Here is a 27,909-nt window from a genome sequence, read left to right as displayed (position 1 = left end):
AGAGGATATTATTAAACGAAACCCTCAAATCATCAACTCTCATCTCTCTTGCATTACAATTTTCACCTAAACATCGCATTAAATACAAAGAAACATTACCATTCAGAGTTATGAATTTATGATGAATCACCATCTATTAGGATAGATTTTTTAAAAGCATGAAATAATTTACATGTTTTCATAAATACATCCTAGCAAGTCAATATCAAATATGATTTTATGCTTTTTTGAAGTAAATAGAAAGCCATTAATTTTGATATTGGACTCGTAGAGATTTATTCATAATATATATTTATAAACTCTGATTTAATCTAGTTAATAAAATACTGAGCTTTAAAAATAAGTGAATTGAAATAATTGTGAATTCACTCAAATGTGGTAGTATACCATTTCAGTAAGTATTCCACCAAATAAGCAAAATCAAAGAACAGTTGTTTGTAAGAAAGAAATCAGAGAGGATTGAGTGGCACACACACACACAAAATGCATTTATGTTTTTGAATTTCAGTGATCTGTGCCAGGTAAATCAACCCATAACAATATTAAAAATTGTTCCCTCAGTATGATTAAGATATGGATAAGAAAACAAAAATTTAAAAGATCTATGTTAAGGCAAGTTACATTAGCAGCTGTAACAAACAACTCCAAAATCCCAGTGGCTTTACACAATAAAAATTTATATCTTGCTGACATGACTGTCCAATGCAGGTCAATAGGTTTCCTGTCCTCCAAGTAGTTATTTAGGGATTCAAACTTCCTTCATGCTAGAACTTCACCATCTTCACCTTGGGACTTCAAGGTCACACTAGTATCTTCTGTTGACAGATGGAGAAAGTATACTTGTGCTTCACTAATTTGGACCAGATGTGGTGCATTACTTCTTTTCCCATTCGATTGGCTAGAACGAACCACATGACCCGATCTAGATTCAAGGAAAGTAGAGAATGAACTTTAGCTGAATGCCCAGGAGGAAAATGAAACTGTGGTGAATGCATGGAATTGTCTTAGCCATCAAGTTTAAGCAGACTAAAGCTTCATTCTGACATAATACCTATTTCTCAAAAAAGTTAGAATTACAATAAATGCTGCTTGAATTTTACAATCCACCTATATTGATATTATATGATGCTTCTCACACTTGTCAATTTCAGGGGAGGATTGAATGACTGTCAAGAGCTCCCACAGGGCAACGTGGCCTTGGTATTGTCTTTCGCCTTCAGGATCAGCAACTGACTAACATAATCAATGATGATCAAATCAGATTGTAGGTTGATGAATGATGCCCAGCAAAAACTATATGAGGCTTGAAATTTTGACAAGATAGTCCATTTACGAATGTATAAGGTGAAGCCATTTCCCAGTGGTAAGGCTCACTTCCCTGATCCAGATCCCCTCTTTCTCAGAATGAAGTTTCCTAAGAAACAAGATTATTCAGCAGAAACTTATTTGGCTGAATACAGGTTCAAAATTAAGTAAATCAAGCAGTCTTGTGGCAGGACTAATTAGATTGAAATCCTGGTCTTACTATTTGTGTGACCTCAGACAATTCATTTTAGTCCTCCCATCTCCCATTCTCAGTTTACAAATCTATTAGATGTGCACAATTACTGCACCTTCTACAAAGAGCTGTTCTGATAATTACATGTGAATCAATGAGAAGAACATAACAGTTTCTCACATATAGTGAATGTTCACTCCATGCCAGTTATTTTTATCTAGCAGATTATGAGATCCAGTAAAACTTCTCTTCTCCATACCAGAGATGATCTCTTTAGTGACTGCTGCTTATGGCCAACAAATTTAATATTTCTCTCCTCCAAACAATGCTGGACACAACAACAAATCATTCTTTCCTGAACTTGATTTTTTTAGGCTGTCACTCTCTTCATTTTACTTTTTCTTTAGCTATACTATTATCACTAAAAAGTCAAGAGTCAGGAAGCTGTTCTCAAAGCCTTAGTGAAACAGTCTTTTCTTCTTGTGCGTTTTTAAGGTCAGTTTTACATCATGAGAACAATTTAAAATAACTTCTTGGAATGGAGACCTCACTGCGACCCTCTCCCTGACCCTATCAGTATTTACACTAAAATATGCATTATTTTTTTGTATTGCAATAGGAGCAATTATATCTTCATTCTTAAGTGAATATCGATGAGTCACCAGGGATCTCAGTGTGCACATGCTTTTGCTTTCTTTGTCTTTCAGGATTTACTGTAGTGTCAATAAAGCTGTTAAAAAATAAAATAAAAGAATATTGGGGGGGAAGCTAAGGGATGGAGGGAATACCAAGCAGAACAACTAGCACATGCAAACGTCTTCTAGAAAAAGGAGCATAAGAAATTAAAGATGGGCAATGCCAAAAAAGATCAGAGTTTGTATGAAATGGAAGAAGGCAACACTAGAAGGGCAAAGCCATGCAGGACCTTGTAAGGCAGAGAGTTTTGAATTTATTTTATTAATAATAACAAACATAAGGGGCGCCTGGGTGGCTCAGTCGGTTAAGCGTCCGACTTCAGCTCAGGTCATGATCTCACAGTCCGTGAGTTTGAATCCCGTGTCGGGCTCTGTGCTGACAGCTCAGAGGCTGGAGCTGGCTTCAGATTCTGTGTCTCCCTCTCTCTCTCTGTCCCTCCCCTGCTCATGCTCTGTCTCTCTCTGTCTCAAAAATAAATAAAAACATTTTAAAAATTAAAAAAAATAATAACAAACATAAAATAAAAACAGCAAAAATAAAAATAGCAAATACAATTAATAATAAATTTCCATGGCACTTACTCTGTGTATTAACATTTTCATCCTAACACAGCTGTACTATATACTATAAATACCAGGATTTTACAGGTAGAGAAACTGAGGTTTAGGAGGCAAAGTCCCTCACCCAAGATCTCACAGATAGGCCAGAGTCAAGTTCATCCAGTCAAACCAATATGTTACCTTGCTTCTGCAAGGCCACTGTTCTTGTGGCTATTAAGAACAATAAAATGCCATTTAAAGATTTTAAGCAGAGGTTGGCAGTGATCAGTTCTGTCTTTTAAAGAGCTTATTCTCATTAGAGAATGAACATATAATGGAGGAGATGCCAACTTCCTGTAAGTAGACTATTGCTGTATTCCTGGCAAGACAGGTAGCGACTTAGATTCTGGCCATAATGGTAGACATAGAAAAAAAAAATAATGGTATTGATAGATGTTTAGAGAATAATACTGACAGGGAAAATGGACATAATGATCATTACTTAAATGTAATATTTGGCATAGACATTCATTCTGGTTGATTAGGTAACCGTAAAGACTGGCAAAACTTCCATCATTTACAATTCACTCTTTCATTCAGTGATCTTTTCATCCATTCATGAAGGTAGGAATCGATTGAGTATCCTGAATTCTTTCATAGCATTCTTTCCATCACACATCAGTGACATTTTCATTAAGTTCTTCTTTGGAAACTTAAGTTCAGTTTAAGTGCTAAGATCAAAAGATATCAAAATATTAAAACACACACACACACACACACACACACACACACATTATGTTTTTTTAGTTGAAACACATGCTTAGCAGCAGCAAATGACTCTCCATCATCCTAAACAAGTATAAGCAGCATGTTCAGCAAGAGTCTGTAGTGACGGGGTTCCTGGCAAAGGAGGCAATTAGGAAGAGAAGTATGGCTATTGTGTCCGAACACACTTCTTTTTTCATATTTTTACCATGAACTTGAGACAAATACATTAAGTAGACTCAATGGTAACAATGTTCCTCCAGGTCATTTAGATGTGCTTTTGGATGAGACAAATGGATTTGATTAAATTTGTTTAAAACCAAATGTTATCACTTAAAATGGTGCTGAGTGCTTTTAGAAGATTTTTCTGTGGACACCTCTTCTGATTATTGGAGAATGAAAGTCTGAAATCTTTTGCGGTATTATTGATAATGAGATAAATATTGCTGGCAAAAGTCTCAGTACACATAACCTGGTACAAGAAATGTAACTGAATCATTCTTCACTGTGAGTCCTTATGTCTCCAGGGGGCAGGGACCTCCTCTAAGACCCTTGAGAGTTCTTTCAGACCCCTTTTCCCAGGGATTGTATTGGGCTTACATGGAGTCAAGGCTGTGAAAGGTGCAGAGGCCAAGGTAGGCCTGATGACTCTTCTTGGCACTGTTATCGCTCTAACCTGACATCTGCTGACACTTCACTCTACCCAGGTCACTGCCTGTGGGCTATGCATTTGTCATCTCTGGTACAGATGTACTCTTTTATGTAGATAGTTTATGTCCACCACGACTATCTACAGTTCTAAAGCCAGGTAAACAAGAGGATAGCTTAGGGGCGCCCGGGTGGCTCAGTTAGTTGAGCATCTGACTGTTGATTTCAGCTCAGTTCATAGTTCCAGGGTCGTGGGATCAAGCCTTGTATCTGGCTCTGTGAGGAGCATGGAGCCTGCTTAAGATTCCCTCTCTCTCTTCTCTCTGTCTCTCTCTCTCTCTCTCCCTCTGCCCTTCTCTCTAGTTTGTGTGAGCTCTCTCTCTTTCAAAAAGAAAAAAAGAAAAAGAAAGAAAAAGAAAAAGCTTACTGCACCCCAGTCAACTCAGAGACGTGCCTTGCTGGTGTTATGTCAAGAAGATATAGGGGCACCTGAGTGGCTCAGTCGGTTAAGTGTCCACCTCTTGATTTCAGCGAAAAGCATGCTCTCACAGGTCGTGGGTTCAAGCCCCACATCAGGCTCTCTGTGCTGACAGTGTGGAGCCTGGTTGGGAATTCTCTCTTTCTCCCTCTCTCTCTCTCAAAATAAATAAATAAACCTAAAAAAAAAAAAAAGATATGCAAGCACAGTGGTCGCTAAGTTCAAGGCCATGTGCAGAAGTGACCCTTTGTATTTATTGTGTTTGTAAAATCCAGGTAAACATAATAAACAGATCAAAAGAATTCAGTAAAAAAAAAAAACAGAAAAACAAACAAACAAAAACAACAGGTCAGAGTAAAACAAGGAGGTAAAAGGAAAAACAACGGAGGAACATTCGGGAAGAAGGAAGATTTATATCACAGGCTCAGTTATATTTGCATTTGAGTGTTGCCAGTTGTAGCCTAAGAAAAAGGGGCAGGGATGTTTTCTGGCTATTTGTGTTGATTCCCAAATTTAGGTTTCTGCAGGATAAGCATAAAAGTCAGCCACATGGAGAGCCAGGTGGCTGTGCTTCCCTGGCCACATTTCTTTGCACGCATTGCCTCACAACTTCATATCGCAGTATGAAAATTGTTAAAAGAAAGGGGGGAAAAAGACAGAAGCTTAAATCATTTCTATTCAATAGTGAGAATAAATGGGTCTGCAATGCAAAAAGCTTACCAGGAACAGCACTTTGAGTTTATAGTTCTGTAATTTTGCTGAACTGAAAAGGCATTCCTTTCCCTTGGTCTTCAAAATGGTTCAACGTTCACATTTTATTAGCAAGTAAGCATGAACAAAACGGGTTTTGATAAGCACAAAAGCTGTTTTTTGCCTCATTATACTGGATGGCAAGTGAGATCTTACGGCTTCGCATCAAATCAGTGGAAAAACAATTATGTGTAGAAAGTATGTGCAAACATTTTTCCTACAAAGCTAAAGATTCAAGGCGACGTGTCTGGAATGTGTTTCTCCCTTTAGGCTGCCTCCATTCCATGAAACATCTGTCTCAATTTCCGCTCTTCCTGGAGCCTCCTTTTGGTCTCTGCAGATCTATTCCTTCTAAATCTGCTTCATTCTGATCCTGCAGATGGAAACCGTATGTCTCCCTGCTTAAGGAAGTGTGCCCAATCTTCTCAAGTGGAGATTTCTGGCCAAGAGTTACAATATCTTCATGTATGGCTTCCTAATGCACCAAATACAGTATGAGACGCTTTTGGTTTGATTTCATGCTTTAAAATGCATTAAAGTGGGCATTAACACATTCATGATTCTTATCAGTAAAATCTCTAAAGTTAAATATAAAGCTGTGAATTAGATATAGTTTGGACAGGCAAGCTTATATTTAATAAGTACTTGTTGATCATCTATTACGCTATTACAAAGGTAAAATATGTAACTCAGAGTGTACCATGTAGTGGGCTTGGATAGGCAGGAAACTGGCAGAGTCACTACAATACAGGGAGGAAGGGCTGAAAGGGACAGACTCTCCAGAAACAGAAAAAGACACAATTCAGAAGTGTGAACTGACAAAAAAGTTTAGTGTTCCTTTAAAAGAGTAATTTTAATTTTCATCTGTGAAGCCACGCATTCAAATTTATTAAAAATAACACTAAATAATAAATGTATCTAATTTTAAGTATATTACGATTACCTGAAACAGCTATCTAAAATACCAAAATATCTGGTCTAATTACATACTTATTTCATACATGAAAGTAATATTGTGCATACCATTTGACATTAAATACATTAAAAGGTAATTTGTGGGGGTTTTTTTTTTGCTTATTTAATAAATGTGAATAAAGAAGAAAGGTGGGAAGAATCAAGCAGCCAGATAAGGGTAGTAAAAGGAGAATCTGAGATTTCTGGATGCCATCAGGAAAGTAGACTCCCAAAGTGTGTCCTTCATGTTGCCAATGAACTATCTTGAGCAGATTTCCTGCCTAAGGTCATAAGATTGTCAGGAAGGTAGATATTTATTAAGTAATGCAAAGGAATAGACGTTGAGACACGGGGAGGGATTTGAGAGTAAGCAGTTATTCTAAATGCAAATAGTGTTCTTAAAAGCAGTAGTAACTCATTACCTAAAATATGCAAGAAAAGAACACCATGTATAATCTAAAATATAATCTCTGAAAAAATATTTGAGTATTTTTTTTTCAATTTTAACAGATGCCTTCTATTGTCAAAACTCTCACAAAGGCCAATTTTAACAAACCCAAATATTGTTGGTAATACTTGTTACTCAAATTAAAATTGAAAGTATATGAGAAATTGCACATGATAAAATCATATCGTTTTCATATATGCATACATATTTTTTTCATTTTAGTAGAAAGGATACTTCTCAGTAAAACTACTGGAAGTGTAAATTGTAAAGAAACAGAATGTTTGAATCGAGGAAACTAAGGATGAAAAGAACCGGAGCATACACATTAATTTCTTAATAGTGATTATCTTCAAGCAGAGTGGAATCAGGGTTTCAGGGTGAAGGGGACTTTGGGATTTTATTCTGCACACTCCTGGATTAATTTAAATCTTCCACAACAATAATGCATTCTTACAATGCTATGTATTTATAAAACAATAAATGAGGTTTTTAAAAAATAAATAATCATATAAGAATGTTTTAAAGAGCAAGATAATCACCCCCCCCCCAAAAAAAAAAACATGGGCATTGGAAATTATTACTAAGATTTGAGAAACAAAATTAATTAAACCCAACAATAACAATAACTAGAACCACATGTGCCCTCCCTGGCAAGCTGTCCTGTAGTGTTGAACTTCAGAACACCAGTGCCCTCTTGTGGCAAAAAAAAAAAAATGGATACATTTAAAATTTGTGTCCCTACCACACGGGGGATTGAGGCTTCCTGGTGAAATTTTGTTTCTTTTCCAGATTGAAATAGCCACAGTGATGCCTTCTGGGAACAGAGAGCTTCTCACCCCACCCCCACAGCCAGAGGAGGCTGAAGAAGAGGAGGAGGAGTCCACCCCTAGACTTATCGATGGCTCTTCCCCACAGGAGCCTGAGTTCACTGGGGTTCTGGGCCCACACACCAATGAAGGTCAGGTCCATCAAAGCTGATGTGAATGAAGTCCACTTGGTCATACCGCAACACCGTCAAGCTCTAAGGCCATAGGCAGTCCACATGACTCACAGAGAAAGTTTTGCTACAGGCTAGGTTTGAGGCAGGAGACATGTATTTTGCATTCAAATATAAAGGAGTTTTAATAATTCATAAAAAGCAGTTTTGATAATTAATTTGATAATTAAATAAGCTTTGGCATGATAGAAATGATCAAATAACCAAATCTGGGGACGAAAATATTGGCCTAGCATCGTTACTCAAAATCTTTGTGGTGGAATGCATTTCTAGAACAAAGAGTATACTGTTAGCAAGATGAGAATCGATGTCTGACAGATGAGGCCACAGCAGTTCAGGGTGATAAGGTAATGACAGCTGATTGGGTTGACGGCAATAATACTAATATTTTACATTGACTGGGCACATACTACCTGTGGGCCATAAGGCTCAGCATTTCATATTCTCTCGCTTGACTACCACCACCTGAGTGTAAAGAAGTGTGGATTAATCTTTTCATTGTTAATAGCTCAAAAATGGTAGGAACTTGTCGGAGATCACGCAGCTGTTAGTGTCACACACTGAGTTTAAAGCAAGCCTGTTCCGATTCTTGTCTGTGTACTTATTGGAACAGTCTTCTTCTCTCACTCAGTCCTAGGGAGCAGCAGAGAGGAACGCATTCCATAGCCCTGAACTCCATCTTGTACAGCCTGAGGGTGACCTAAGCCACGGCCGTTAGGAGTTCCTGAGGCTAGATGTGATTCTATGATCTATGTTTCTTGTTAGAATTCGTCCGTGTCACCCCTGGAGGCACTCAAGTGGACTCACACCAGAATAGTTTCACACACAGAGAATGGCATAGTGAGGGGGTGTACAAAAATGAGCAGAGTTCCCATTGCAAAGGTTTATTTAGTACAGAGAGTGTCTCTGGACTGAAACTTCTGGAGCTACGAAACTTATCTTAAAATGGACTGCTGATTTCGTGGATATTTTTGTCTAGTACAGAGAGACAGACGTGTAAACAAATGGAGAGGCAATAATGTGTAATAGGTAATATGACAAAAGGCTGTACAGAACATACTGAGAGAGAAAGCAGGGGAGCACATTCAAATCCCAGCTTTGGGACTTGCTGGGTACACAGTCTTGAGCAAGACATTCGCTATATTTTGCCTTAGTTTCCTCATCCAAAATGTGGGATAACAAATAATACAACTTTCTTCATAGAGTTGTTGTAAGAATTGAATGAATGAATTTAGTGCCTGACCCTCAGTAACATAATAAATGTTATTCTCGTTACTCCACTATTGATAAAAGAGCTTATTTTTTAAAATTCTCAACAAATATTTCAGTGTACAATACAGGTTTGCTAACTATGGGCATTATGTTGTACAGCAGACCTCAACAGCTGACTTATTTTGCATAAGCGAAAATTTACATGTGTTGAGCAACAACTCCCCAGCCCCTGGTAGGCACCAACCTACTCTCTGCCTCTGCCGGGTTTTAACTGTTCACCAGTAAGTGATGTAAAAGATTGTCTTTTGTAAAATGCTGCCTATACGCCAACCGCTAAAACATTTTATGTATATTAACCCTTTGAAGAGTCAGAATGATACTCTGTACTAAGTATTATTATTTCCACTTTACAAATAGGACAACTAAAACTCCAACATAGGATAAAGTTGTGCAAGATCATGGCCGTGGTACTTAGCTGTGCTGAAATGCAAATAGCGACCCCTATATCCTAAGCCAATACTTCAAATGAATACATTATATTCTTACCACATAGCTAACATTCTAAGGAGTAGTAGAGCACTCTACAAATAAAAACATGCAGATACGCACATGACAGATGGAAACGTAAGTATCCAGCAGAAAGTTTTCAGCCAGGAAATTAAACATATATAGAACATTACTCACTTTTAAGTTATTTCAGATCCGTCAGAAGTTGACCGATCTGGCACTGTTACCTATACTCAGGTCTTTCAGCCAAGCCAGGAACAACAGAAAAACATAACGCCCAATCTTTTAAAGCTTTGGATTTTGAAAATTGTGTTTAGTTTTTGAAATTATGGCTCAATAGTGTCAGGTTTGAACCCATAAAAAAAAATCTATGGCTTTAGAAAAAAAAAAGTTATCTGCAAAGTAGTCTGAGGGTGAGTAATGAAGTTAAAATTTTACACTTGACCTTAGCCAAAAGGCTGAGAAGCGATGAAGTTAAAATTTTAATTCACATTTTAATTTCCACAGAAAAATCAGCACCAGAAATTCTAAACTTTAAAATTAAATTTAAATCTTATACATCATCATAGCTAAATAGCTTGGCAGGAACTATTTAGAGCATTAATAATCAAAATATCATTTTTTTTACTATGAATACAAATTTCTAAAAATAATTTTCTGAAGCCATATAAAATAGGCTTGGGTTATGAGTGGAAAAGTTAGAATTAAAATGTAACTTGTGTGAATATATATAAATTACCTTAAGCAATTACTGCTAAATTAGCAAGGCAATGAAAATATAGAAGAATCAAATACTTATTTTAAAAAGATATATATGTGGTAAATATTAATTTATAATGAATTGAAAATTAGCAAGTGTTCAATATTTTATAGTTCCCCTTAAATTTTCTTTCCTAGATTTCCATTCCTAAAATAGTTTTCATTCCCAGAGCTGTTATTGTAAATAATTTCCCTACTTAATGATAACAATAAGACCTTAGTAGGTGCACTAATAATTCTTGATCACAAACCACAAGTAGATCCCTCCGCGAAGGCAACCAAATGTCCGGGTCTGCCTGGGAGTGAGGCGTCCCATAGTGGGGGGGTTTCAAGGCTAACACCAGGAAAGTCCCAGCTAAACTGGGATGAACTGATCACTGAGCGATTGCAAGGAAGCTCTTCCCATCACTTTCGTCTAGTTTCGCTCATGGCTATTTCACATTCTCCATTCATCTCACATCTTAACCACCCTTCTCCTCCTCCTCCCTTTTTTCTTCAAGCTCATCAGAGAGCCAAGCCTCTTGCTCAACAGAGAAAATGCAATCTTCTGGTGAGCAGCTCTTGGTCTTTCTGTTTTGAGATGTAATCTTTACCTACATGGACATGCACGCACCTTATCTCCCTGTCCTCCTTTCACAACAGATAGACTGTCTGTCCTCTCAAATACAGGATGCGATCTTGCCCACTGTGGCTTTGAGTCCATGTCTTACCGCCCTCTCAGGATCCTTTTGATCTTCAAATTCTACTTTGGATCTCTTTCTACAAATTTCTCCTGCTTCAGTCAATTTACACACGGCATATATATTTGCTTATACTTATCACCATCTCTCTTTCCTCCTTCACAGTTAAACATCTCACTAGCATTGTCTATATCTGCTGTAACTACTTCCTCACCCTCAACTCCCTCCTCAATTGGCTGTTAATCTGGCTTCTAGCCCCATCACTCTGTAGCTCTTACTGAAGTTGTATATAACCACCGCAGTAACTAACCCAAAAGACATTTTCAGTCCTTAAATTACCTGACATCTCAGCAGCTTTAGAATGTTTTCTATTCCCTTTTCCTTTAAACTCTCTCTCTCCATTTGGCCTCCATAATATCTCCCCATCTTATCTTGCTCCTTTCCTTCTGGTCATTGCATTTCTATCTTCCTTTGAAGCTCACTGTCCTCTACATGACCACTAAACAGAGAGTGAAGTAGGGGTGTGTGTATGTGTGTGTGTGTGTGTGTGTGCACATGTGATAGAGAAATATAGATCAATACGTTGAGACATGACGCAGCTTCACAAATACCTTTTGGATATGTTGCCTTTTCAACATGTCACCATGACCCCAACCAAGCAACTATCATCTTTTATCTAGACAGCAAGTCATCTCCACTCTGTCCACTTGCCCTCCCTCAGTCTTCTATGACAACTTCAAGCAGAGTGTTTTCTTAATCTGTGCCAATCTGATCATGTAATAACTTGCCCATCCTTAGGATAAAGAACAAAACCTGTAATAGCACAGCCTATAAAGCTTCTGCATGGTCTGCCCCATACATTTCAATGCTGTCTGTGCTATAGACACATGGACCATCTTTTAGTCCCTCCAAAGTGAAGGTCCTTTGCAAATGCTGCTTCCTCTGCCTGGGTACTCTTTCCTCCCACTTGCATGGTTAACTCCTTCTGTTCTTGCAGATCTCAACTCAGTTATCACCTCCTCAGAGAACCATGACTGTCAGACTGAGTCAGATTCCCCTATTTTATGCTCATATATTTCATGACATTTTTCACAGTTACCATTTTATTTATTTGTGTGATTAACATCCTAAGCCAATACTTCAAATGACTACATTATATTCTTACCACATATCTAACATTCTAAGGAGTAGTAGAGCACTCTACAAATAAAACCATGCAGATACGCACACAATAGAGGGAAACGTAAGTATCCAGCAGAAAGTTTTCAGCAGGGAAATTAAACATATATGATCTTACATAGAAGATCATAAAATAGAACTGTGTCTCCTCGTGCTCCTCACTATTTCACCAGCTAGCATAGTGTCATTTACATAGAAAGAATTCAATAAATATATTGAATGAATTAATATTAATGATCATTACTCTGTCATTTTTCTTGAAGCAGATTTTGTTTCAGTGAGGTGTTTAATTATTAAACCAAAGACTTAATAAAAATATTATGTGTGATGTTTTAACTTTATGAAAACCAGTCTTACCATTTACATTCGAAAAGAGAATTTCTAATAAGCATAAAAGCAACAACCACACTTTATCCACTCAGTAATTTGAAATAAAATTTACAACATTACAAAGAATATACTAATTGTCACGGCAGCTTTCCTTGGTACGTTTGACTTTAATTTCTATTTATAGAAAACTATGTGATAAAATATGAAATATCCCAGGGTAGTCTATATGAGACCCTACTATTATTTAACAAACATCTAATCACATTATTTCTTGGAAATTGCTTTTGTTACTGACACATAATTATTTGCCTCTACTTTGTAGACTTTCCAACCTGCCTTCTGTGTACATGTATAAGTACCACCGTATACTGTGATGACCATGAACTTGATGCTATTCCACCGCTGCCCAAGAACACCGCTTATTTCTATTCCCGCTTCAACAGAATTAAAAAGATCAACAAAAACGATTTTGCAAGCCTAAGTATGGATGACAGCATTAATACCATTTCTTCTTTACAGACTTTTCCAAAATTTTTGCACTATAAAATGTTGGTACTAAAAATGAACCTTGGATATGAAAATTGGCCCATAAACAACTCTTTCCTTATTTAAATATTTGAAGGTATTTTTAATTATATTAAAAATGATGAAGAATTAAAGGTCATTATGAAACTATATAGTTGATATTTTCAAATGAGCTATTTTCAAGAAACAGAATCATAAGTGTGTATATTTTATAGGCTAAAATTCATTATCATGTTATGACATTGAGTAAAATGTCATGGTCATATATTTACTAGGATTTGGGTTGTTTGAATAGATTCCCATTAAAGCACAGTTGCTTTATGATTGATGCATAAAAGCCTACATTCTGACTTAATAATTTTGGCAACTTAGAAAAGTTTTTACAAAACTTTATAAAGTGTTTTATAAAGTGTCTTTATAAAGTGGTTTGATCATTTGAGAATTTCTTTTTAATGCCTTTGTATTTTAATGCTAATGTATCTATGACTATTAGAAAATACAGCAATCTGGCATCAGTGAGGAAAACCTTTTAAATAGTAAAATCTAGACAAAGCTTATGAAGAATATAGGGAAAGCACAAGTTATCTTAAATATAATGTGTCAATACTTTTGTTAAAGTTATGCTTTCTTTTTTTTTTAATTTTTTAATGTTTATTTAGTTTTGAAAGAGAGAGAGAGAGGACAGAGTGCAAGTCAGGGAGGGGCAGGAAGAGAGAGTGAGACACAGAATCCAAAGCAGGATCCAGGCTCTGAGCTGTCAGTACAGAGCCTGACGCGGGACTGGAACTCACAAACCACAAGATCATGACCTGAGCCAAAGCTGCAGCTTAACCAACTGAGCCACCCAGGCACCCCTAAAGTTATGCTTACTTATAAGTGTATAAAAAAATATGTATAGCACTGGGTGGAAGCAATTAAATTTGTATGTAAAGTAGTTAGAAATAATTATTTTATTAATTGTCCACTGATAATTAAATTCATTGTTAATTTATACTCATATTTTTATGTGAGCACAACATATTCAACACTATTTAACTACTTTTTTCATTTTTCCTTCTAGATGACTTAAAAAGAATTGATCTGACGTCAAATCTAATATCTGAGATTGATGAGGATGCATTCAGAAAGCTACCTCAACTCAGAGAGCTTGTCCTGCGTGACAACAAAATAAGGCAGCTCCCAGAATTGCCAAACACTTTGACATTTATTGATATTAGCAACAATAGGCTGGGGAGGAAAGGAATAAAGCAAGAAGCGTTTAAAGTGAGTTTTAAGTTTGGATATGGAAGACTTTAATCTTTCCACCTCATTTGCTGTCATTGACTAGCTTTTTTATTTCCATAAGGAAAGTCTCAATTTTATGAGACTTTTAACTACTAAAAACAAAACAAAACAAAAAACAAACAAAAAAAACCTCTAAGTACTACTTATCAAGTTTTGGGGAAATATTGTGTTCTGGTAAGTTCTGAGGCTAGTCAAACAACAAGAACAGAAAGCAGAGTGAGAATAAGGAGTTGGTGGCTCCCTGGAACACCAGTCTACAAGGCGCACCTAGAAATGGTGTAAGCCAGACAATTTGTATTTTCCAGGAACTCCGCTCAAGGTGAATATTTTACATGGTTTAAAGGATAACTACTTGTGCAGGGTGAGGGAGGTGCGTTGAATAGAGAAGTCTTCTAAATCACCTTGTAAAAAGGATGGATTCAGTTAATCTTAGAAATTTTATTTTCTAAATGAAAGAAGCAAGTCTGAGGCTAGAATAACAGCATGGAGTATAAGAACACTCACCATCCAGCTTTCTTACCCTCTCTTTGTTCAAGCTGCTCTTCTAAATCTATGCCAAACAAATAAATTTAAAATACTATTTGAAGAGACACCATGTTATTCCCAGGGAGAGTACAGAGAGCTGTGTGGACCCATTAGCACTAAGCAATGGCGAAAGTTCCATTTCTCCACTAGCTCTCCCATAACATTACCCTGGTAGGCATTGGAGTTAGGACACCTTATTGTATGTAGTCTGCCAAGGGTCAAAGTTCAGTCTCCCCATTCAGCTTTTGTTGGCATGGGTGATGGTGAGTCACGGTTTATTCTGTAGTATTTGGCTAGAGTAGACCTCTTATTGTCTAAATGTTTTTTGTTTTTTGTTTTTTATCTTGTTACGCTGCCCTTTTCCTGTTATTTGAACTAGAAAGAATAGGATATTGTTGGAGAGAAACTCTTTTCTCTATCCATAAAAAATAAAGGACCTTCTTCCTACGCCTTACCCAAATCTTCAAAACCCTATTGCAGAAGATCTTCCATGGGAAGACACTGCCTTGCTTAAACTGAAGAAGTTAGAGTGCACAAAGCAAGGTTCTTCCTACAGATCCAGAAACACTTTACGCTTTCATCAAGAAAGATTTGCTTACAGTTAATTCTTACAAAACTCATTTGAATTGTCTAGCAACTAGAGAACTGATCTGCTTCACCCTTGCAAAACAAGACCTGGACGGGCATTTTACAAGTAGTTGAAAGAACAGGGAATGGAAAATACAACTGTGGCACCGCTAATTTCCACTAAGTCCCTACATTTGGAATGTTTACAGGATATGTATGATCTCCATCATCTCTACCTCACCGATAACAATTTGGACCACATCCCTCTGCCACTCCCAGAAAACCTACGGGCCCTTCACCTCCAGGTAAGCTTCTACTAGTAAGGTACGCTCAATAGCTCCATGGAAACAAAAGCAAAGAAGAGGAAGCTGGGATGCAAAAACTGTTTATAATGTCCTGTTGACACACAGTCACCATTTTTCTTCTTCTTCTCCCTTTATTCACTCTCTCACTCTCTATCTGAGTGCAAGGTCTTTGTATATTCATGCTTCTGTCTATACTGATTTATTTCTGATAACCATAGTCTCTAAAGATTTTCAGTCTTTATTAAATCCTAATACACCTTTCTGGCACATGAAATTACTTTTGAAAAAAAAAAAATCAAAACCTTTAACTCCTGAAGAAATGTGTGAGAATTGGAAATGGAAGAGAAAAAGGCGGAAAGAAATTTTTAATTTAATTTCTGGCTTTCAGGAGGAAAAAAAATGTCAATTTTAGCTTTTGATTTTAGGTTTTATGTATTGAATTAAATTCAATCCTAGGACATTCCTATCTGCTGAGGGATGACAGACTTCCATCTTTCTGCATTAAGAGATTATTACTGTTGTCTGTGATAATACTGACCCTACAAAGTAAATGGGTCTCTGATGTTGCATTCAAACACAATGGATTTGTATATACAATATGACATTAAAAAATAAAAAGTAATTGGCTTCACATACCCTACTCTAAGGTTTAAAAGGGCATCATTAAGTGCATCCTTTAAAACATTTCTCTTCTCATGACCACCTTATCAACATGCATATATAGCTGTTTTTCTTTAAGTTTTTTTTTTTTTTGAGAGGCAGAGGATGCAAGTGGGGAAGAGACAGAGAGACAGGGAGAGAGAGAATCCAAAGCAGGTTTCACACTACCAGGGTAGAGCCCAATGCGAGGCTCAAACCCATGAACCACGAGATCTTGACCTGAGCTGAAGTCAGACGCTTGAAGAGATCCACCTATGCACGCCTAGCTATTTTAATTTACATTGTTTTCAATTTGTATTTATTTTTAATGCTTATATAAAAATCTCCAATTTTGACTCATTTCAAATGTTTGCCAAATATATAGATATAGATATAGATATAGATATAGATATAGATATAGATATAGTAATTAAGAATGAAGGCTCTGGCAAAAGCAGATTCCCCAGGATGAAATTCTACTCCCAACACTATCTAAAGATTGGATAAAATAGCTGAACCTCCCTGCACCACAGTTATAGGAACACGGTAAGTTCTTACATGTGAGGCACAATTATTATTAACAGCAGGTACCTATTACCTATCAAAGAAAATAGTATAGCACATAGGCACTAAATCTGTTATTCCTGATGGACACTTTGCAATGAGAAGAGGGTCAATTCAACAGAATGATAAAATGATTATCAACATATATGCACCTAACAATGTATAATTATATATTCCTATATATTATTATTAATCATTATTACGTTATTATAATAACGATTATAAACAGTATGCCTCAAATTGTGTGAAGCATGAATAGAAGTGAAGGTAGAAATAGACAATTCAACAAGAAGTTGGATCTTCAATACTTCACTTTTAATAACGGGTAGAATGCCTGTCATAAGATCAACTAGGAAACAGTTCAAGAAGATCTTAGCAGCACTATAAATCAACCGGACTTAACAGTCACCTACAGAACATTCTACCCAACAACAGCAAAATACACATGGTTCTCAAGTGTTCAACAAACATTTCCCAGGATAGATCATATGGTAGGCCACAAAACTGGCCACAACAAATTGAAAAGAATTGAAATTATGCAAAGTACATCTGAGTATAATGGAATTAAAATAGAAATCAATAACAAAGGAAATCGGGAAAATTTACAAATATGTGGACATTTAACATTTTCCTTAATTAACAATGAGTTAAAAAAGAAATCCAATAAATGATTTAAGCAAGGTAGTAGGTAACAAAATCAATATACAAATATTAATTGTATATGTATACACTATAAATGAACAATTTGAAAATGAAATTAAGAAAACAATTCCATTTTATATTAGTCACAAAATAATAAAGCACCTAAGAATAATTTTCACACAAAAAGTACAATATATATAGATGGAACACATATTGTTGAAAGACTTCTGCACAGCAAAGGAAATAATCAACAGAGAGAGGAGATGATCTATAGAATGAAAGAAGATATCTACAAACTATACATCTGATAAGGGGTTAGTATCCAAAATATATGCACAACTCAAACAACTCAATAAAATATCGACTATATTGACCAAGTACCTAAATAGGCATTTCTTAAAAGGAAACATACAAATAGCCAACAGGTATATGCAAAGATGCTCAACATCACTAATCATAAGGGAAATGCAAATCAAAGCCACAGTGAAATGTCACCTCGTTGAATGGCTATTATCAAAAAGACCAAAGATAACAAGTGTTGACAAGGATGTGGAAAAAAGGGAACCCTTGTCTGCTATTGGTGCAAATGTAGGGGTACAGGCATTCTAGAAAATGGTATGGAGGTTCTTCAAAAAGTTAAACAGAACTACCATATGATCCATCAATCCCATTTCCAGATATATATTCAAGGGAAACTAAATCAGTATCTCGAAGAGGTATCTGCACTTTCAAGGTCACTGCAGCATTATTAACAATTGTCAAGATATGGAAGCAACCTAGGTGTCTCTCAATGGACGAATGGATAAAGAAATTTTGGTATATGTATACAATGGGTAATTATTAATTCTTTAAAAAAGAAAAAAAAATTCACCAGGCACCTGGGTGGCTCAGTCGGTGAAGCCTCCAACTTGATTTTGGCTCAGGTCATGATCTCACGGTTCATGAGTTTGAGCCCTGCATCGGACTCTGTGCTGACAGTGCTCAGCCTGCTTGGGATTCTCTCTCTTTCTCTCTCTCTCTCTGTCCCTCCAGCTCGCTCTCTCTTTCTCTCAAAATAAATAAATAAATACACTTAAAAAAAAAAAGAAAAAATTCAAAAAAGAAAAAAAAATCTGCCATTTACAACAACATGGGCGAGAACATTATGCTGAGGGAAATAAGTCAGACACAGAAAGACACATATTATAAGACGTTACATGTAGAATCTAAAAAAGTCTAACTTCAAAGAAGAGAGTAGAATGGTGGTTGCCAGGGCTTGGGAGCTGGGGGATATGGGAACATGTTAGTCAAAGAATAAAAAGTTTTAGTTATTCAGAATGTATTAAGTTCTGGAGATATAATGTAATTCAGCATGGTGACTATAGTTAAGAATACTATACTGTGTACTTGAAATTTGTTGACAGTAGTGGATCTTAAGTGTTCTTACCAGAAACACACATAAAGGTAACCATATGAGGTGATGGAAACGTTAATTAGCTTGATTGTGGTAATCATTGCACCATGTATACATGTATCAAAACATTATGCTGTATACCTTCAATGTATGTAATTTTATCTGAGGAAAAATAGATCTAAATGAAGGAAAGATAGCCCATATTCATTGTTTGGAAGACTTAATATTAAGATGGAAATAATCCCCAAATTGATCCATAGATCTTTTATACAGAAAGTCAAAGTAATCCACTAAACCATTTGAACTTAAATGAGTTCAGCAACGTGGCAGGTGATGAAATCAATATAAAATATCAATTGCTCAATACACTAGCAATGAACTCAACCACAATGAGGTACCACTTGACATCCACTTGGTCAGCTAAAATAAAAAAGACAGATAATTACAAGTGTTGGTTAGGATGCAGAGAAAATTGGAACACTCATACATTGTTGGTGGGAATCTAAAATGGTGCAGCTACTTTGGAAAACAGTCCAATACCTCCTTGAAATGTTAAACATAGAGTTACTGTATGACCCACAGTTGAACTCCCAGGCATATATCCAGGAGAACTGAAAACATCTGTGAGCACAAAACTTGTAGGCAAATAAATATTCATAGAAGCATTATTCATAAAAGCCAAAAGTATAAACAATCCAAATTTCTGTAGCTGATGAATTGGTAAAAATGTGGTTATGTCCACACAATGGAATATTATCAGGCAATAAACAAGTGCCGATACACGGTACAAAATACATAAACCTTAAAAATACAATTGGAAATGAGAGAACCCAGTCACAGAAGATGCTACGTGATTTAATTTACATAAAATATCAAAGTAGGAACATCCATAAAAACAAAAAGTAGATTAGAAGTCATCAGGGGCTAGAGATAGAGAAAAATGGTGGGGGTGGGGGGTTGGGGGAAGTAATTGCTAACATCTGTGGGATTTGGGGGGATGTTTAAAGTGTTCTAAATTAAATTATGGTGATGGTTGTATAACTCCGTGACTATCTTAAAAACCACTGAACTGGGGCGCCTGGGTGGCTCAGTCGGTTAAACAGCTGACTTCGGCTCAGGTCATGATCTCGCGGTCTGTGAGTTCGAGCCCCGCGTCGGGCTCTGTGCTGACAGCTCAGAGCCTGGATCCTGTTTCAGATTCTGTGTCTCCCTCTCTCTGACCCTCCCCCATTCATGCTCTGTCTCTCTCTGTCTCAAAAATAAATAAACGTTAAAAAAATTAAAACAAAACAAAACAAAAACAACACTGAACCACACACTTAAAGTGAATGAATTTTATGTTATGTAAAATATATCCAATAAAGCTATTTTTAAATACATATTTCTGGGCCCTGCTTATGTCCCTAAGATTTGCTCACTCTCTCCCTCACTTTATTGACTTCAGCCATTTTGACTTTTTTCCCATTCTTGAACATTCCATGGTAATTACTCAGATTGAACATGGTGTTCTCTCTCCCTGCAATATTCCTACCTTGGCTCTTTCCATTCTCAGCTCCATTGCTACCTCTTAAGATAACTGTCCACAGTGACCACCCTTCCTTTTCCCTACTCATCATTTTTAGAAATAACATTTTCTTTAAATTTGTTTTCTCACTTTCTTATTTTACATTTCTATTACTGAAATGTAAGCTCCATTAGGGCAAGCACATGTCTACTTTGTGCTTCAATGATTTAATCCCCACTGCCTAGAAAGTGTTCAATGCATAATGATCCCTAACATGCATTTTTGGATAAGAGAAAGAACAAAAGAATAAAAATGGGGGTGAGGCAAAATGCACTATGTTATTAATCAATACTAGGCATATGTTATATTTTGTCCTATAATTTATTATCATCTCTTTTAGAATAACAACATTTTGGAGATGCATGAAGATACTTTCTGCAACGTTAAAAATTTGACTTATATCCGTAAGGCGCTAGAGGATATTCGATTGGATGGAAACCCTATCAATCTCAGCAAAACTCCTCAAGCATACATGTGCCTACCTCGTTTGCCTATTGGGAGTCTTGTCTAATTGCGGATAATGGTTAGCATTATGATGCCCGCTATAACGAAACAATTCTTACTGCTCTCTTCGGAAACAAAAGCTCAGCATGATACTTTCAAATAGTGTTCTGAAAAATGATATAATTTCACAAAATACAACTAAAAGTTTTAAGATATGATGACAGTTTATCAATTTAAGCAAACACCAGATAAGTCAAGGATAAAAACAAATGATGTACAGAAAGAGTGAAACCAAATGATAAAAAAAAATATATGTATCTATTTCGCAGATATTCTTGAAAATCACATGTAACTTGCAGGCTTTAAGGATTTCTGTCCCATATAGTTTCAAGTTAAGTACATAATAAAGAAAAAATTTTAAATGAGCACTTTAGGTGTATTGTCAAGATTTAGATTTTTTAATTAAACTTTCCTTTTCCTTTTTTTTCCCACTAAAGCATGTTTCTGTTTCCAAATTTATTAAAGAAAATCAAAGAGAGAATAAAAGTATTTGAAATCTACAATGGCCTTGTGGGCAAATATTCATTATAATGCAACGTACAAATAATCATATCCAACAACAACAACAAAAAAAAAAACACATGGCTTTGGTTGTTGAATAATAATGTTTTATCACCTTAAAGATCTATCAACTCATTTTAGAACCTTGCTTAAATGGAAATTTGTTGGCATATCTCATAAGATGGTGGTGTAGTAGGAAGACTTTAGGCTTGTCTCATCCCTTGAACACAACTAGATAACTATCGAATCATTCTGTTGGTATATCTTTATGCCTGTGAACAAAAGAAAGTTTATAAACTAGAAGACAGACAATGGATGATATGAGAGCTACATTAGGGAAGAAGCTAAGGAATGCTTTCTAAGGTAAGTTGATCTTTCTGAAATGTATGATCATAATACAGGCACATGGTTAAAAAGTGAAAGATGACAAAAGAATATACAATGAAAGGTGATTTTCCTTGCAGCTGCAAACCTCAAGTTCCACTCCCAAGAACAAACTAGGCAATTGTTTCTTGACACATTTGTGAAAGTTTCCGTAAGAAACAAAAACTTGTACATAAGCAGTTACTCCTCTTTATTACAAATATACATGTGCAGGTGCCACACAGACATATATATCACCATAATATATGCATCTATACATGTAAACATGGATTTTTAGCTACAATAACCACTATTCTAAACCTTACTTCTTTCACTTAAAAATATTTCTCGATGATTTTTCCATATCAGCACATACAGCTCTACTGATTCTGAAAAGCACGTATCAGCCCATTACATGAGCATACATTTTATGTTCTTTTATTTACACTAAAATTGGAAGGACTAGCCTTATGTAAACAAAAATAATTTTGTGTACATGTGAGAGTACATCTGTGGGTAAAGCCATAGAAGTGGAATTCTGGGTTGAAGAGCATATTATTTTAAATGTTAATAAATATTACTAGATTGGCCTTCAAAGATGTTGTACCCATTTATACTTTCACCAACAGTGTGGGAGAGTGCACAATTCTCTATACCTCACGAAAATGTTTTAATATCAAACTTCTTCATCATTGCATAATCTGTTTCTTATGTTGTTTTTTTTAAATTTGATTTTTGAGACAGAGAGAGAGAGACAGAGTGTGAATGGGGCAGGGGTAGAGAGAGAGGGAGACACAGAATCTGAAAAGTAGGCTCCAGGCTCTGAGCTGTTAGCACAGAGCCCAACACAGAGCTCGAACCCACGAACTGTGAGATCATGACCTGAGCTGAAGTCGGCCACTTAACAGACTGAGCCACCCAGGCGCCCTTGCGTAACTATTTCTGAATTAATATATTAAAGTAAAGAAAGAGACAATTGGCAATAGTACACCTTTAATAATTAAAAACATACAATATATTGGGGTGCCTGCGTGGCTCAGTAGGTTAAGTGTCTGACTTCGGCTCAGGTCATGATCTCCTGGTTCATGAGTTCATGGTTCATGGGGTCGAGCTCTGTGCTTACAGCCCAGAAACTGGAGCCTGGAGCCTGCTTCGGATTCTGTGTCTCCCTCTCTCTGTGCCCCTCTCCCGCTCACGCTCTTTCTCTCTCTCTCTCAAAAATAAACATTAAAATTTTTAAAATAAAAAATAAATAAAAACTTAAAGTATATATTTTTATTTTCAACTATCTCTTTCAGGCAAATATATTTCTTCGTCTATATTTTCTGAAATTTTTCTCATTATTTCATACCATCCATCATATGCCATTATTTATAGACAGTATAGCTAAATCCAGAACTTCTGTAGTTCAGCAATTGAAAAGAATTGTTATGTTTCTCCACTGTAGATGCGTAAGCATTTCTTTGTTTCAGTTTAAAAGTATAAATACCAATATGTCTGTAATAATTAAAAAAATATATTAATTTGCTTGAGACATATGGGGTAAAATTAATCATGCACCCTGTGAATCATAATTTGTATACCCCAAGTTGTAAACCTTAGAAAAGAATAACCATCAAGCCATCATTATAAAACACTGATATTTAGAAATTAATTGAGCTTTTGTTTGGACTTTTTAGACACACTCCAATACATGATTCTGAATCAGACTAAAAGTAGAATTCTAACTTTGCAACTCTATATTCGTTTTCTATTATTGCTTTAAAAAAATTGGCACAAAATTAGCATCTTACTATCTCACAGTTTATACAGGTCAGAAATCCTACATGAACCAACTAGGCTCTCAGCTAAGGATTTCACAGTTGCCAAAGTCCCATAATGGTTTTAGAGACCTATAAAAATGTCTTCATTCTTTTAATATAAAACAAAGCAAGATAATGATAATAATGATAATAAATATGCAGTAATGAATCTAGCATGGATTATATGTTTCCTTATTTCATATGGAATATGCAATATGATGATAACATTTTAGCATTCCTTGTAAATGCATCCTATTTTTCAGTGGCCAGTTCCAACACATCACATTCTTCATTGAAAGCTTTAATTCTAAAACTGGCCCCTGATTAAATGCTGTGGTTTTTAATAAACTTTCTTTTCTTTATTCAGTTGCTACACAGGTTTATTTTTCTCGATTATTACAGGTCATTTTTCGGGGGGGGGCACTTCATTCTGTTGCCCCACAATACAGCATACTTTAAACTTATTTATAAACAAACATTTTCATGCTAATAATTCCTAATTAATCATTACTGACTACACATGTTTTTCAGATGTCATGACTACAGTATGTCAGGTTAATTCTCTGAAAATCTTGAGTGAATAAAAGATTAGTAATATTTTCAAAGCATGATAACAAATAATACCTACACATAGTACTATTACCAGTACAAAATTCCCATCCTTACTTCTCTTTAATTCTGCAGAAACTGTCTTTGTAGTTATCTCGTTACAAAGTTAACTTTCTCTTCATAATTTACTTAAATGACACCAGGAGTCATAAGTAGAAAAGCACCACAATGTTATTCTTTGATGCACAATAGGCCTCACAATATGCCAACTATCCCCAAACTTCCCAAATTATCAAGGGAAAGCAATGAGTAATTTGCATTTCACTATTTTTTAATATGAAATTTATTGTCAAATTGGTTTCCATACGACACCCAGTGCTCATCCCAACAGGTGCCCTCAATGCCCATCACCCACTTTGAAAGCTGGTCTTAATACTTTGCATTTAGCCTGTAAGACCAATAGATGGCGCCTCCCCTTGTGGTTTCAACTTCCTGTGCATGGATACCTTCAGGGTGGCAAAAAGCAAGTTCTTGAGAGTGCATAAAATATGTTCCATTTATTTTTCTTTTTCATTTACCATAGAACTTAATTGGTTACAAAGACGGATCTAAAAAATATTTGTTGAATTTTATTTATCTGACCAAATGCATCAGGTATATCCAACTTCTAGCTACAGAATTTTTTATACGTTTAATTAACTGAGGTTTGCTTTCTGAAAGCCAATTGAAAAAATGCTAAAATCTAGTAACTCATATTGGCAAACTGGAATAGTTTAAATATAGTGTTCGTGATAAATATAAAAATGAAGTACCTATCTTCTCATAGCTTGTTTTGTATACCAGGGCTTTCGCTGACCGAATTTCGAATGAGTAACTACTGCCATCAAGTGTTTGAATTCATCATTTTCAATTCACACAAATGCACAAAAAACAACACTAAGCAGTGTGATTTCAACTTAAAAATATGCTGTCTCGCGTACATAAAGCCTAGTGTAACCTATGCTGTCATGTGGCACTCAGTGGAATTTCAAAATGTAAAATGTCATTAAGTCTCCCAAATAAAATCATAACTAGCTACCAAGAAGTACATATTTTACTAAATTTACTTGGTATATGTGATGAACAAACTCTACGGTAATCCCCCAATTAACTTCCCACCTCTTGGTATCCGTGCCTTTGTGGAACCTTTTCCTCTTGAATGCTGGTAAGACATGGGGTCTTGCTTCTAACCAATAGAGTATAACAAAGATGATGGATGTCACAAATGTCAATGTCAAGCCCATGCTATGATACATATGTACGTGTGTGTGTATTCATTGTGCTAGGAAGCACCAGGGAGATCTGCCTTGCTGACTTGATTGGAGTGAGTAGCCATATTGAGCCTAGGCCTTCCCATGGCAAAGAAGTGAGAATGGTCTCTAGGAATGGCTGTTGACCCCTAGGACTTGTGGGTGGCCTCCAAACCTCAGGGCATCCTCCAGCCAACAGACAGCTGGAGGGTCCTAAAGGCAGGGTCCTAATTTGTATACCCACAACAGATTCTGCCAATAACATTTTCCCAAATGGAGCCTCCAGATAAGAACCAAGCCAGACAAGTGCCTTGACCATAGCCTGGTGAGACCCTGAGCAGAGGACCCAACTAACACCCGAAAAGTCTGAAGTAACAAGTGTACATTGTTTCAGTGAGTTTGTGAGAATTTGTTACTCAGCAGTAGGAAACTAATACAACATACTAAGCCATGGCAAGTGTGTTATATTCTCATGATGAATTAGAACACCTCATATTACAGTATTTAAAGAACATGGGCCATTAAAAGATGTCTTAAAAAATTCCTTAGTTGCATTTCTGAAAGCTGTGTTTACCATACTCAGGCAATAATTTTCTTGGGTGATTTACCACTACATGAACAGCCAGAATTACAATGCCAATCTTTTGATAAAACTAAAACTCATAAATCATAATTTTCTGCTTCTCTTAAGAAGAGGAAGGATGGGGCAAGAACAATACCACATTAATGTTCTTTAATAAGGGGAATTAATATGAAATGTATACGTCACCGTGGAACAATTGTACAAAAAACAATGTCCTTGATTATCTGAGTTAACCTTTTTTGAAACGAGACATTGGTGAGAATTCCACTATGGCACCATGGTCAGTTTCTAAAGTTCCCAATTAAAACCCAATATCATATACCACATAGGTCCTCAGAAAAAATAAATCTGGGGTGTCACCATTCCAATTTGAATTAAGCAGAGTAAAGGGACAGTAACTGCCAAATGTCTGGGTCTACATCCAGAAAGGGACACTGGAGGCTAAATGTGTCAGCATTCTGCACTTTGAGTCAAGCAGGCTAGTCTCAGCAAACCACAGAGCAAACAAAATTGAATGAAGCCTGTGGAGCCTGCAGGTCCCACGGCAATGGCTGAAGTCCTGATCCAAGAATCCCCACACTGTTCTCCGTTTTCAACCAGGAAAGCCTACATGATCTCTGCAGGCTTCATGGTGCTTCCACCTTTTACTTTTTTGCCATTTACTGGGGGCTTGTATAGACTCAGGTTCCCAATGGGCAACGTTCCATTTTCCGCAATTCTACTCACCATAGGAAAGCAATAAAGGGATATACTCTGAGATGGTTTTTCTCTAGGATCAGGCCTCAGGGCATTTCCTTGATGTTTCTGAAAAGTGGAACAAGAAAAAGTCACAGGACAAGGACACCTATTTGGGCATTACCCACAGGGTTACTAATCTTTACATACACTGAATCAACTTCTTTATCCTCAAGTAGTTAGTATGACAACAATGATAGTTAACAGCTACTGAGTGCTCATGGGGTACCTGCACTAGCTGTTTTAATGAAGTGCCCTATGTAATCATTAACACAACCCTATGGAATAGGTATTATAACTGTTTTCTGGGTATGGGTAAGGAATCTGAGGTTTACAGAGACTAATAATCGGTAAATTGAAATTCAAGCACATTTTTTAATAGATTTCAAGTTTTTTAGCAGCTTAGGTTCACGTTCGAATTGCGTGTAAGATCTCCCATATACAGAGATTTCCCATATACCCCCGTCCCCACTCAGGCAGAGCCTCCCCCGTTACCAACATCCCTCACCAGAATGGTACTTTCCTTTCAACCGATCAACCTACAGTGACACATCATCATCACCCAAAGTCCAGAGTTCACATTAGGGTTCAGTCTTGATATTGCCCACTCTATGGATTTGGATGAATGCATAATGACATACATCCACCCTTATAGCATCACTCAGAGTATATTCATGATAATTTAAATCAAAGTATTTTCAATGTAATGTTATAAACACTCCCAACGAATGGGTTTTCTGGTACAGATAGAGGGACATATGAAAAGACATAACTGGCATATTTGTGTTCTCACGAATATACATCCTGGTACTATTTATTTAATCAGTGGACATTCACGTGCTATGATACAATTAGCACAGTGCTTTCCTATAGGATTTCACAAGTCCTATTTAAGGAGGGTGGGCAGTAGAGGATAGTCACGTGGTTAAGCATGTGGGTTCTGCGGCCAGACAAACCTAGGTTTCAATACCAGCCCCGAAGCGCTTAATCCCCTTGGTAAAATAACCTCTCAATTTCCTACTCTGTGAGGTGTGATAACAATGCCTACCTCACAGGGGAGGTGTGAGGGCTACGTGCGGTGAGCCCACGCTTGCTGCAGGCACACGCAATAAATGTTCGTGGTAGTGTTTTCCCA

The 27,909-nt window shown here is 36.4% G+C and overlaps 1 protein-coding gene and 1 long non-coding RNA gene across 2 annotated transcripts in view; one reads left to right on the top strand and one right to left on the bottom strand.

The window, feature by feature from the left end:
- Positions 1-21,355, top strand: part of EPYC (epiphycan) — a 36,487-nt gene extending 15,132 nt beyond the window's left edge. Inside the window, exons 3-7 of the mRNA XM_007085611.2 lie at positions 7,566-7,734; positions 12,763-12,921; positions 14,026-14,228; positions 15,551-15,646; positions 20,789-21,355. Coding sequence (XP_007085673.1) covers positions 7,566-7,734; positions 12,763-12,921; positions 14,026-14,228; positions 15,551-15,646; positions 20,789-20,959 — 798 coding nt within the window. The 3' untranslated portion in view covers positions 20,960-21,355. The remainder of the gene's footprint in view (positions 1-7,565; positions 7,735-12,762; positions 12,922-14,025; positions 14,229-15,550; positions 15,647-20,788) is intronic.
- Positions 657-27,793, bottom strand: LOC122240410. The gene is made up of 3 exons (XR_006220130.1): positions 27,731-27,793; positions 26,766-26,843; positions 657-922 (listed from the first exon to the last, which is right to left on the bottom strand). It is a non-coding gene; the product is annotated as an uncharacterized LOC122240410 (long non-coding RNA).
- Between the last annotated feature and the right edge of the window lie 116 nt (positions 27,794-27,909).

This window comes from Panthera tigris, chromosome B4 (genome assembly GCF_018350195.1).
Source record: "Panthera tigris isolate Pti1 chromosome B4, P.tigris_Pti1_mat1.1, whole genome shotgun sequence".
Lineage (NCBI taxonomy): Eukaryota > Metazoa > Chordata > Mammalia > Carnivora > Felidae > Panthera > Panthera tigris.
The sequence above is the reverse complement of the archived record's forward strand: the minus strand, read 5'-3'. Positions and strand labels throughout refer to the sequence as shown.